Source organism: Mastigoproctus giganteus, chromosome 2 (genome assembly GCF_048544385.1).
Source record: "Mastigoproctus giganteus isolate SK-2022 chromosome 2, ASM4854438v1, whole genome shotgun sequence".
NCBI lineage: Eukaryota > Metazoa > Arthropoda > Arachnida > Uropygi > Thelyphonidae > Mastigoproctus > Mastigoproctus giganteus.
The window spans coordinates 262,822,603-262,836,374 of record NC_143576.1 but is presented as its reverse complement, the minus strand read 5'-3'; the positions used below and the strand labels follow the sequence as shown (position 1 = coordinate 262,836,374).

At 37.8% G+C, this 13,772-nt stretch overlaps 1 protein-coding gene across 1 annotated transcript in view; it reads right to left on the bottom strand.

Moving 5' to 3' along the window:
- Positions 1–625: 625 nt before the first annotated feature.
- The window catches only part of LOC150090443 (integrin beta-PS-like), a 268,161-nt gene continuing 255,014 nt past the window's right edge, over positions 626–13,772 (bottom strand). Inside the window, exon 22 of the mRNA XM_090389885.1 lies at positions 626–1,106. Coding sequence (XP_090246011.1) covers positions 1,035–1,106 — 72 coding nt within the window. The 3' untranslated portion in view covers positions 626–1,034. The remainder of the gene's footprint in view (positions 1,107–13,772) is intronic.

Below are 13,772 nucleotides of genomic sequence, written 5' to 3'. Positions count from 1 at the left end.
GATTTTCATTCACCTTGCATTGGATAATTGCAGTACAAATATAGTTATTTTTTCCATCAATTCCTTTTTCACAGGAAGGTAAAAAAATACTTTGGTTATCAAATTTACCAAGAAAATGCTTCACTGCAACTACTATGGGATTATATTAAACATGGTTATTAAACAAAATGTCCTCAGCATTTTAATCAGCAACTGCATTTCTTCGAAAGATAAATGCAGAAATACGGTGACTGAATCACAAGGTGTCACCCAATATACTTAAAGTATCAAAAGTGAGTGTTTTTGCTACTTACTACCCAAAAAGGGGAAGTTTCTGTCTTACTAAGATCATTGTCATCCATCCCAACAAGCTTAAGTCCTCATAAAATGCCTCATCAGAGAACAGACATGAAAATCAGCCACATCTTTGATATGTTATACTACACACGAGAGAGTATAAATTCAAGTTGAGGAAGACTGGCTACAGGATAGATGTGAAGAAGTTTGCTTCCAACCAGTGGGTAGTTGATTATTGGAAAAAACTTCCATCTTTTGTTGTGAAAGTGGGTGGTTTCTATAAATTCAAGGAAGAACTAGACAAATTCTTACAGGGTATGGATGGGTGAAGTGTGTAGGTTTTTTTTTTTTTTTTTTTTTTAGGTGATGTTTTATAAGCTTGCTTTTTGGCATCATTTTCCATTACTAATAACATTTGAGAACTGTGAGAAGGTAGCTTTGAATAATGCTAAATGCTGTTTTGTGTATATTAGCTGATTAAAATCTTGAGCACTTTTGTTCATATTTATTACAATACAGAAAAGCAAACCGGCATGAGGCTTTCAACAGCCTTTCTCTTTTAAACTATTATGGAATTAATCTTATTCTATCAACTTTGACTTCCAGCAAAGTTAAGTACAGCCAAACTTCAAACTTGTAAGCACCTGAAGAAATGGAATGTTAACTGGTACCACAGAGCTCATCTTTTTTCCTTCGAAGGGGATGACAGATGGCATTATGACTAGAAGCCTAAATGGCTACCACATGAAGAGGTAGATTCAACTTGCTTGTGTACTATACATGGGGTTTTCAAACTTTGATACAGCATGCTTAAACAATGGATTTGTGTTCTGCAAATAAAAATTAGCTTCTAAATAATTTCCATAAGTTATGAAAGGCATAATTAAGTAGGTAATAATTAACAGCATACATTAATGCATATAGAAAACTTTACAAATGTAATCACGACATTTGTCCTATTAGTGCAATTCCTTAAAAAACTCTCATCTTGCCAAAACCAACAATTATAATCGTTAACTAATAATTATAATGCTTATATTATTATTATAAAAAATAATGCACACTTACACTACTCAATAATTAAACCGGACGTAATCTTATTTATAGTATAGCTGAATCTCAGCATTTCCATGATATCTTCTTACCAGTCTTCTTCCAGAGTATCAAAATAATTTAATGGTTTAGATGCACTAGATATCCACCGCAACAGACTAGCAGATCCCCCAATATCCAGAAACTCAGATTTAAAGAAAAACCCAGACTACAGCTTATAAAAAAGTCAGCCATTTTTTCGTAGTTTCCAGTGTGTATCACTGATACACCTTTGTGTATCAGTGAAAAACATCTGATACACAGAGGTTACTGGTCACATCATAGATCAATTTGTCAGAGGCTGTGTTAATGGTTTTGCAGGTTCTTGTAAATTTTGAAATTTGGAGACAACTTCAACCATTTGGAGTCATCACTGTATGTATGGATTGAAAATTGAAGGTTTTTTGAAATTAGGAAATTGAAGTAGGTTTTGATATCATATTTATGAGTAGCTCTAATTATGGAGTTAATAATTCCCAGTATACAGGGAATGCTGATGTATCACCTCAAGGAAGTGCAAAATTGTTTTTACTGGATAACAAGAGGGGGAAGGTAGGTGGTTTTATTAATAATACAGTTAATGAAATCTAGAGGATAACTGTTCAGTTAGGATCCTCTTAATAGTTCCTAATTCTTCTTTTAGATCCTTATCTTGATAGGATTTTAGAAACAACCACTTGTTAGTTCATGCTAAGAAACAGTGTGAACTAACAAGGTGGTGTTTGGCTGTCTTCCATCACCCTCCCTATAAAAACAATTTGGCACTTCCTGGGTTGGGACAAGTTGAATTCAGGGGCCTCAGAAGAATGGAAACCCACATCACTTGCTTCAGTGTTGGCTATTCTGGTGTATTTCAACATTCTTTAAGACTGGCATTAAGTTTCCAGATTAAGTCATCATGTTCACACAGTAACCTCTGTGTATCAGTGAAAAACATCTGATACACAGAGGTTACTGGACTCTGGGGAAGGAGTGGGGTGGGAACCGAAAGAATCTATCTCAGCTTCTCTTAAAGTACATAAGCTTTTTTTCTACAGCATATTTGTAATGGAAAGCCAAGATCAGTCTTTGTATGATCAAAATATCAGTCCATATCAGACAATTCAATAGTATAGTATATTCTGTTCATTTAAATGGTTAATATTTAATAAATGTACAATTATAAATAATAAATAAATAATCATAAACAATAATAATAATAAAAGAAAAAAAAAACTTATCCAAACTTAAAAAAAAACTTATCTGTGTAAAAATGAATTTATAAATAAATTGATTTTTTTTTTTTTTTTAAAGAATATGCCATGCATGAAAGGTATTAGAACTTATAGTATTAAGTATTAGAACTTAATAATGTGCATGGTTTGAAAGAGACAACATATTGCTGACATTAAACTAGAATTTAGGTGGATTGTAATGATCAGAAATACATGTGAAGGAAGGTTATTCCAGAAAACAGAAGTAGCAAGGATAAATGAGAAAAAGTTGAGTTTGGAGTTTGGTAGTGAATGGATGCTTGCTTGTTATGGAATGTGGACTTGTTTAGAAAAGAGTGGAGAAATTACAGATGTCAATTCAGAACAGTGCCCACAGAAGTATGTATAGAAAAGATATGCAGCACAAACTGAAAATCTGTGGGATGAAGAGCCGGTATTTGATAAGTACAGAGCAACATTGAAAAAAGTCGCAAATTAAGATTAAATTTGAAAGTGTGAATTCTGCCCAGACACAACAGGACTAAGTTTATGATGAGAGCCTTGTCAATTACTTTGGCTCTGGAGAGATTGTGCAAGACTCATGGGGTACAATTTTTTCAGTGTGGTCTGTACTTATTAACAAGAGAGTGCTTCTATAGTGATGGGATAATGGGATAAACTTAAACAGAAAGTGTGCGAGAATATTTCCTGATGCTATAGATGTAGTGTTAGGTGGGTTGGAAAACTGCTAGTTGGGGGGGAGATACACAGACTAATAGACCAAAAACAGCCACAGGGAGAGGTGAGAGTGATTTTTGCACTGCTTCTACTGGAACGAGCAGCAGCCTGAGGCGTCAGGGATTTCAAGGACTGCCAGGAGTCATTATGGAACAAGTAAATATATGGGCTATGTTAGGGTAACTAAGAGTAAGAACAGATGCATGAATATTTGCATGTATACCAATGCTAGGAGTTTTGTAAATAAATTTGAAGTGCTGGTCAAGATATCAAATGCAGGCATTAGTATTAGTAATGGCCACATGGTGCAAGGAAGCCTACGGCTTATGGTGCACAAGCCAAAAAAAAAATATATATATAATAAAAATAATAATAATAAAATATAATAATAAGAATAAAAACAAATTAATAATAATAATAAGAAAATTAAATTCGAATATGGGAAGAACAATGTGTACAGAAGGACAGACAGGATAGGAAGGGAGGAGTGGTTATGCTGTTAATTAAGAAACATATAAGGCAGTGCATCCAGTTGACATGGGTGGCCACTGCAATGTTGAGTCAGTTGGGTGTGACATAAACACTGGGAAAGGGAAAATGAAAGTAGGAGTGTGTTAAAGGCCTAATGACTCTGACGAGTACAACAACAATTTACAATTTAACAGAGAAATAGAGTGGGCCAGCAAATTAGAATGTCTTGTAATGGGGTATTTTAACTTTCCAGATATTGACTGGAACTTGTGGGTTGGTCACTTGTACACTAGCAAGACTTTTGTGGATTTATTAGAGAATTGTTTTCTGCAGCAAAATGTTCGAGTGGCAACCAGAGGGAGTAATACTCTTCATCTGATTATCAGAAGTGATGACTCGTGCATTAAGAATTTGCAGATAAAGGAACCACTACGTGACAGTGACCACAGTGTACTGATGTCGGATTTACTTAAAGATGTAACTACCATCAAGGGTAAAAGGAAGAGTTTCTGTTTTCATAAAGGTGACTACAGTGGTTTGAGAGTTTTTAAATTCTATACAATAGGATCAGCTGACGTTAAAAATAGTGAATGCTAAATGGGAAGCCTTCAAGAAAATAATCATGGAAGCTGCTAGGCTTTTCATACTAAATAGGAAATACTGTTCAAGATTTAGACCTAAATGGATGTCAGATGAACTAATGAGGCTCATGGCAGATATAAGCTAGTCTGTAACCAAGTCACAAAGAAGGTTATGATTACAAGAAATCCTTGTCAAAGGATGCAAAGAAAAACAATAAAGACTTCTTTACTTATGTAAACTCTAGAAGGAGATGAATCGGATTGGTCCACTTGATGTTGGTGGTTCGACTGTTGATGATTCTGCTTAGATAGCTGACAAACTGAATGAGTATTTTGCATCTACATTCACAAGTGCGGAATTCTGTAAGGAAGGGGAGGACAGAATTTTACTAAACTTTAACAGGGAGCTAAATTATTTTGTAATAATGGAGAGAAAAGTGGAGGAGAAATTGTTGAAGTTAAACATAAAAAAGGCACCTACAGCAGATGGAATCTATCCAGTTATATTGAAGGAAGCAGCAAGGGAAGTAAGCAAACCCTTAGCCATAAGGGTTTGCTTACTTCCCTTGCTAAGTACCATCTAAGGACGGGAGCATCCTTAGAGTCAGGTGAGGTCCCCATGGACTGGAATTGTGTAAATGTATCCCCAATTCACAAAGGGGGTGCAAAGGGTGACAAATAATTATCGACCTGTTAGTTTAACTTCTGTTCTGGGGAAAATAATGGAGTCGCTGGTTAAAGAGGTGATACAGGATCACCTAGACAAGACTGCAGTAATAGGTCAGACACAGCATGGGTTGGTTAAGGGGAAATCTTGTCTGACCAAATTGATCGGATAATAGGAACTGGATGCAAAAAATAATTTTGATATCATATAGTTGGATTTCAGGAAAGCTTTTGATACTGTTGCACATGGAAGACTGCTGTACAAATTGGAACCGTTTGGCATTAAGGGCAAGTTATTGCAATAGATAAAGGGATGGGTGAGTGGGATAAGGCAGAGAGTGGTCATCAATGGACACTGCTCTACGTGGATTAATGTTATTAGTGGAGTCCAAGGGCTTGGTGTTGGGCCCATTGTTTTCAATACAGTCAGTCCTCGTATAACACGTGTTTACACTACACGAATTCGATCATACACGATTTATAAATAGGGGAACGATATCTTATATAACACGAACCGAATTCGCTTACGCACGATTCGCCTTTGTGTTTACAAGAAATGGCAGTCGAACGCAGAATCACCCCAACCGAACGCAACACGATAGGAATGAAGAGAAGATTCTGAAAATGTATTTATGTTTTTTATATCAGTGAAGGGGAAACACATTTCACCATAATAACTTAAAAACCAACACAATTCCAGCTATCGGTATAATCGCAAATGCAATTAGATCGAGTTTACTACCAGTTTATAACAGATTCCACTAGCAGAAACGCAACTGGAAATTGTTTTATGGTAGTAACCCCTAGAAATGTGCTTTAGTAAAATGTGAGGTGTTAATAGTGTATCTCAGCCTTTACAGTGTTGTTTATTCAGTTGCTACACGCGCGCAGCTTTGTTTATGTGTATCAAGCGTGCAACCTTGTTTTGTAATTGTGCTTTGTTCCCTAAAAATGAGTAAAATACTTAAAAGGTGTGAAAAGGAAGCATTCTGGTAAAGACACTACATATTCAGAGAGAAAAAGAAAAGCAATATCGATAAACAGAGGCGGACTGGGTCAAAAATTCTTACCCGGGAAAATTTATAGTGGCCTCATACTATGGTTTAGGGCAAAAATCACACCGGCCTTCGGCCCACCGGGGTTTCCCCCGTAAGGCTTATGGCCAGTCTGCCTCTGTCGATAGAGAAAAAATATGAAATTATGAAACGCTTTGAGCGAAATGAAAGACCATGTGATATTGCACGTGCTACAGACCTAAATGAGGCAACGCCGAGAATTAGAAAGAATGCAGAGAAAACAAAAAACTTTCATAGCAGGAACAACTCAAAGTGTAATTAAAATCCATTAGATTAAGACACAAAGAATTGGAAGAGATGGAACAGCTGTCATCTGTTTGGATAGAAAATCAAACAAAAAAACAAGTTTGCTTAAGATAGAAGTAAAAGCATTAGCAATATTTTATTACGTAATAGTCGTAATAAAATGTGTAAGTATTTTATTACGATTATTTATTGTGTTTGGTAATGTTTTGGTTACAAATGTGTGTTCAATCTTGGGTAGTCGGCACCTAACCCCATTTTTCCCATAGGGCCTGTTGTTTATATTGCACGATTTTGCATTGCACGAGGGTTTCTAGGAACGCAACTATCGTGCTATACGAGGACTGACTGTATTTATCAATGATATTGATATAGGTATATCAGGCTGGATGTCCAAGTTTGCAGATGATACAAAAGTTGGCAGGGCTGTTAATGACAGTAAAGACAGTAGGTAATTGCAACAGGATCTAGAAATGTTATGCAGATGGGCTGAGAAGTGGCAACTGAAGTTTAACTCTGGGAAATGCAAAGTACTGCATATGGGTAGCAGTAACCCAAGAGAAATGTACAACTGTGTGATACTACACTCAGGGAGACAGAGAATGATAAAGACCTGGGGGTATTGTGCAGTCAGATATGAGGGTCTCTGAGCAGTGCAGAGAGGTGCCAAAGCTGGTAATGGAGTTTTGTCAATGTTATATAGGAATTTTCCTAGCAGAGACAAGAGGTGATTATCCCTTTGTATAAGGCAATCGTCAGACTTTGAGTACTGTATTCAGGTCTGGAGGTCTGTAGATGTAAATAATTACATCTACCCATATATTTATTTTGTCTGTAAATTGCATGGGTTCTCTGGTTGATTTTCCTGTTTTGCTGGATGAAAAAACCCAAGTTTGTGAGGAAAAGCCTTGTTATATATACGGCTGTGACCGACTAACTCAGCCACTGAGTGAAAAAATCCCATTAAGTTCCTTGCGTCATTGATGGGATTCAAACCTGGGCCTTTTCCACCCGGTGATAATACCACTGTGCTACCCGTGCAGACGGAATCGGTGTGATAGTAGAACTTGCTAAATCAGTAGGAGGGGGAAGGTTTTTATGATATGACTACTGAAGCCCTCCTGGGAAGGATCGGTGTTCTTCTTACACTGGATGGAAAAGACTTGGGTTCGAACCCCATCAAGGATGGAAGGAATTTTTATGGGCCTTTTTCACAATGTCGCTGAATTAGCCAGTCACAGGCGACAGTAGCATGATTTTTCTCCCTGAAACTAGCTTTTTTCCATCTAGAAAAATTACCTCAGAACACACACAATTTATAGACAATATATACAGAGCAACAATACCTTAGTTGCTGATGCTTCTACAATAAAAAAAAAAAAAAAAAAGATATGATTACTGAAGATGTTCAAGAATTACTGGCAGAAAAAGAGGCTGGAGAAACAGATTTGGTGGAAATGGCAACAGGGGTAAACCAAATCAATTCAGAGGATTATAACACAGATGAAAATTCTGAACTTCCAAATTTTACACTAAAAAGCATACGGGAGGGCATAAAGTTAGCCGAACAATTTGAATCTTATTTTTTGAATGCAGATTCTTCGACTGAAAGGAGCCCAAAGCTCAAAAGGGAGCTTCAAAACTGATTAGTTCCATATGATCAAAATTAAAAAGATCTATCAAGAAAAAGCAAACAAACCGAAATTACTGATTTTTTTAAAGAGAGAGAAGATACACAAAATCTAGAATGGTGCATTTTTGTTAGCTTTAGGAACGTAACCTCCCTTTCTGTATTGGTTCTTAGTCCCGTATAACACGATTTTGCACTACATGAAATTTTATAGGAACCTAACTACCATGCAGGGTATCTCAGAGACCGCTGGGAGTCGTGGTACAAGTAAACACATGGGCTGTGTTAGGGTAGCTAAGAATAGGAACAGGTGCATGTATACTTGCGTGTATAACAAAGCTAGGAGTTTGGTAAATAAATTTGATGAATTTGAGGTATTGCTCAAAACATCATAAGCAGATATTGTTGGGATTTCAGAGATGTGGTGTCACACAGATATAAGGAATGCAGAACTGGAATTTGGAGAGTACAACATCTACAGAAAGGATAGATAGGACAGGAAGGGAGAAGGGGTTATGCTATTAGTTAAGAAACACATAAAATCCAAGGGAGTGAAGCCAGTCGATATTGCTGGACAGTGCAGTGTCGAGTCAGTTTGGTGTGACATAAGCATTGGGAGATCAAAATTGAGAGTAGGAGTGTGCTATAGGCCTAATGACTCTGATGAGTATAATAAGAAACTGTACAGGGAAACAGAGTGGGCCAGTAAATCAGAGTCTTATAATGGGGGATTTTAATTTCCCAGAAATTGACTGGAATTTGTGGGTTGGTCACTCACACACTAGCAAGGCTTTTGTGGATTTATTGGATGATTGTTTTCTACATCAGCATGTTCGGGAGGCAACTAGAGGGAGTAATACTCTTCATCTGATTATCAGTAGTGATTCTTCATGCATTAAGAATCTGCAGATACAGGAACGACTAGGTGGCAGTGATCATAGTGTGCTGAAGTGGGATTTACTCAAAGAGGTAACTACCATCAGGGGTAAAGGGAAGGGTTTTTGCTTTCGTAAAGGCGACTACGATGGTCCGAGACGGTATTTAAATTCTATACAGTGGGACCAACTGATGATGTTAATGATCAGTTGGTCCCACTGTACAGAATTCCAATCCAAAATGTATAAAATGCAAATTCAAAATGGGAAGCATTCAAAGAATTTATCTTGGAAGCTACTAGGCTTTACATACCAACTAAGAAATATTGTTCAAGGTTTAGGCCTAAATGGATGTCAGATGAACTAATGAGACATATGGCAGAGAAGCAAAATGCATGGGATACATATAAATTAATGGGTGACACAGAAGTCTATGATAGATATAAGCTGGTCTATAACCAAGTCACAAAGTAGATTAAGCCGGCAAAGGCAGATTATGAGAAATCCTTGGCAAAGGTTGCAAAGAAATAAAGAAACAAGTTCTTTACCTATGTAAACTCTAGAAGGAAAGGGTTGAATCAATTGGTCCACTGGATATTGATGGTTCAACTGTTGATGATCCTGCTCATGTGGCTAACAAACTAAACATGTATTTTGTATCTACATTCACACATGGCGAGTTATTCAGGAAGGGGAATGCCAGAGGTGAAGTAAACTGGCAGTGAGCTAGCTGATTTTGTAATAACTGAGAGGAAAGTGGAGGAGATATTGTTGAGGATAAACATAAAAAAGGCACCTGGGGTGGATGGGATCTATCCAGTTATATTAAAGAAGGTAGCAAAGGAAGTAAGCAAACCCTTAGCCATAATTATGAGAGCTTCTTTGGACTCAGGGGAGGTACCCATGGACTGGAGATGTACAAATGTGACCCCAATTCACAAAGGAGGATCAAAGGTTGACACAAGTAATCATAGACCTGCAAGTTTAACTTCTGTTCCAAGAAAATTAATGGAGGCACTGGTTAAAGAAGCACTACAGGATCATCTAGACAAGACTTCAGTTATAGCTCAGACACAGCATGGTTTTGTTAAGGGAATGTCTTGCCTGACCAATTTGATTGGATACTCTGATGCAGTCACAAAAGAACTGGATGCAGGAAATAACTTTGATATTATATATTTGGATCTTAGAAAGCCTTTTGATACTGTTGCACATGGAAGACTTCTGCACAAATTGGAGCAGTGTGACATTGGAGGCAAATTGCTGCTATGGATAAAGGGATGGTTGATGGGGAGAAGACAGAGTGGTAATCAATGGACACTGCTCATCGTGGACTAATGTTATTAGTGGAATCCCTCAGGGTTCAGTGTTGGGTCCATTGTTGTTTTCTGTATTTATAAATGATTTTGATGAAGGTATATCAAGCTTAATGTCCAAGTTTGCAGATAATACAAAGTTTGGCAGGGTTGTTAAGGACAATACTGACAGTATGCTGTTGCAACAGGATCTAGAAAGGTTGAGCAGATGTGCTGAGAGGTGGCAAATAAAGTTTAACATTGACAAATGTAAAGTACTACATATGGGAAAGAGTATCCCCAGAGCAACATATCAACTTTGTGGTACTACACTGACAGTGGTAGAGAATGAAAAGGACCTGGGGTAATTGTGCAGGCAGATATGAAGTTTTCTGGGAAGTGCAGATAGGCTGCAAGAGTAGCTGATGGTGTCTTGTCAATGATATACAGGAATTTTTCTAGCAGGGATAAGGAGGTGATTATTCCCTTGTATAAGGCAATGGTCAGGCCCCACCTAGAGTACTGTATAAAGGTCTGGAGGCCTCATTTTAAGAAGGATGTAGACCTGCTGGAACGAGTACAGAGAAGGGCAACAAGAGATTAGTGAATGGAACAAAGGGGTGCTCTTACAAAGACAGGCTTAAGTTTTGCAAATTACAGTGTCTGGAGACCAGGCACCAGCGAGGTGATCTGATAGAGGTGTATAAACCCCTGAATGGTTTGAGCATGCTCAATGCCGATGGGACTCTTCCTCTTGCTCAGTATAATCACCTGAGAGTGCATAAATTCAAATTGAGGAAAGACAGATGTAGGATAGATGTGCAGAAATTTGCCTTTAGCTAGCAGGTAGTAGGTTGGCAGAACAGACTTCCATCCCTTGTTGTGGAAGTTGATAGCCTAAATAAATTTAAGGCTCAGCTGGACATGTATTTCGAACAAACGGACGGGTGAAATAGGAGTGGTTTTTTTTTTTTTTTTTTGGCTGATGCTGCATAAGCTTGCTTTCTTGCATCATATGCCTCTACTAATGCTAATGTTATACGAGAGGGTACTTGTATTGTCCTCCATGACTGTAGAGTGGTTTCATGACTCATTACCTTGTTTTCAGTGGTCTGGATTCAAACCTCACATTAGTGACTAGAAGACTTTTCAAATGGCACATAAGTTAGCTGATTTAGGTTTTTCAGAACATATGACATGCAAATCAGATGTGATCATATACTCTTACAGACCCATTCCCTTTGAGGTTGGTAGAGTAGTAGCTACTAAAAGGCCAGGCCACATTAATTGATCACAATGTGCCCTCAGTTTCTTAGGGAAATCTCAATGTGGCCATGGTGAGACAGGGTAGATAGGGTGGTAGAACAAGCTACTGGATAAAGTACTTCTTGGGAAGTTTTTGTATATTAGGTAATTTTGGTGATGCCTTCCAAACCATTTAACAATCCTGCCAACCACAAAGGTTGGCAGGGTTGTTAATGACAGTAATGGCAGTGTGCTACTGCAACAGGATCTAGATAATTTGGGCAGATGGGCTAAGAAGTGGCAACTGAAGTTTAACCTTGACAAATGCAAAGTACTGCATATGGGTAGAAGTAACCCCAGAGAAACGTACCAACTGTGTGGTACTACACTTAAGGTGGTAGAAAATGAAAAAGACCTGGGAGTAATTGTGCAGTCAGACATGAAGTTTTCTGAGCAATGCAGACAGGCTGCCAGGGCAGGTCATGTGGTTTTGTCAATGATATATAGGAATTTTGCTAGCAGGGAAAAGGAGGTGATTATCCCTCTGTATAAGGCAATGGTCAGGCCACACCTAGAGTACTGCGTACAGGTCTGGAGGCCTCATTTTAGGAAGGATGTAGATTTACTTGAGCGTGTACAGAGAAGGGCAACAAGATTGGTGAGGGGAATGAAGGGATCCTCTTACCAAGAGAGGCTTAAGTTCTGCAAATTGCAGTGGCTGGAGACTAGGCACCTGCGCGGTGATCTGTTTGAGGTGTATACGGCCTTGAATGGGTTGAGTACGCTGAATTCTGATGGGATCCTTCCATTTGTTCAGATTACTGACCATAGGGGGCATAAATTCAAATTAAGAAAAGACAGATGTAGAATAGATGTGCGGAAATTTGCCTTTAGCCAGCGGGCGGTTAAGTGCTGGAACAAACTTCCATCTGTCGTTGTGGAAGTTGAGAGGTTGAATAAATTTAAGGAGGAACTGGACAGGCATTTGGAGGGAATGGTGTGATTTTTTTTTTTTTTTTTGGCTGATGATGCATAAGCTCATACACTTGCTTTCTTGCATCACATGCCACCACTACTACTACTACTACTACTACTATTTCCTATGGTACCCCATTTCATGTGGTTAGGAACATGTAAGCTGGGTGTAAGACAATGTACTGTAAGCAATAATTCAGTGCATGACAGTTCAGTGAACAAGACAATTTGGAGCATAACAATTTCTTGAAAGACAATTTGGGTAGTATGACAATCCAAGGTATCACCACAGAAACCAGAAATTAAGAAAATCAATGAAATAAAAGGTTTGGGAAATTTGGATCGCTTAAAAATAGGAATTGCATAAATTTATAAAATAATAATAATAATAATAATAATAATAAAAATTTTAAAAAATGCAGCCAATTATACTCAGACATAAGCTGAAAGTGGGTATGCATCTATTATCTTCAGCATGAATTTTATGGTAATGAATTAAGCAGTGAATTTCACCCACATTCTACTTCCAGGGCTAGTTGAATGTGGTTAGATGACATATGCTGAGGCATCTGAAGCATGTGGCAACAAGGTACTCAGGATCAACATACACGTGTGAAAGTGCTTTTCCATTAATGAACAATATCAAAAAAGGACAAGATTGTTGACATCAGATTTGGAAGAAAATTTGTGATTATCTCTTCATAATGGAGAAATTAATGTGTGTGTGTGTGTTATGGGGGGTTTAACGGCACATAAGCTGCTGTGGCTATAATGCGCCTATTCACAGGAAAATGCTAAAAACAAAATTTAAGCATAACTGAAAACATAATTTAGGCATAACAACTTGGTTGTGTTTACAAAGATATTTTAGAATTTATCATATAGTCCAATTATTTTCAGATAAGAGAAAAACTCAATGCTTGCATCATCTCCAATAATATGTTGTAATGTCATTGGTTTTCGTAGATTACTCAGGGAACACAGGACGGATGTTCTGTCCTGTTGATAGTGAGGGCAGTCAATCAGAATATGTTTGACTGTTAAATTTTCTGAACAGTATGGATATTGAGGAGGATCTTCGCCTCGGAGCAGATGGAGGTGGGTCAGATATGTGTGTCCGATACGTGGCCGTGCAAGAACCACTTCTCTTCATACTGTTTTGGTGCTAGAGTGCCAATGCTTTGAATCGTGTTTCAACTGGTAGAGTTTATTATTTGTTTGGGTGTGCCATAGCTCTTTCCACATCACGAAACATGCTGTTTGTATGATGTGACAGTAGTCAGAGGCTGGAACCGGAATGGAGGTTAAATCAAAAGTTGAGGGATTTTTAGCAGTTTCATCAGCAAGTTCGTTACCCTTTATCCCTGAATGTGCTGGGATCCAGCAAAAGGTCACTGATTGGTGATATTCTTCAAT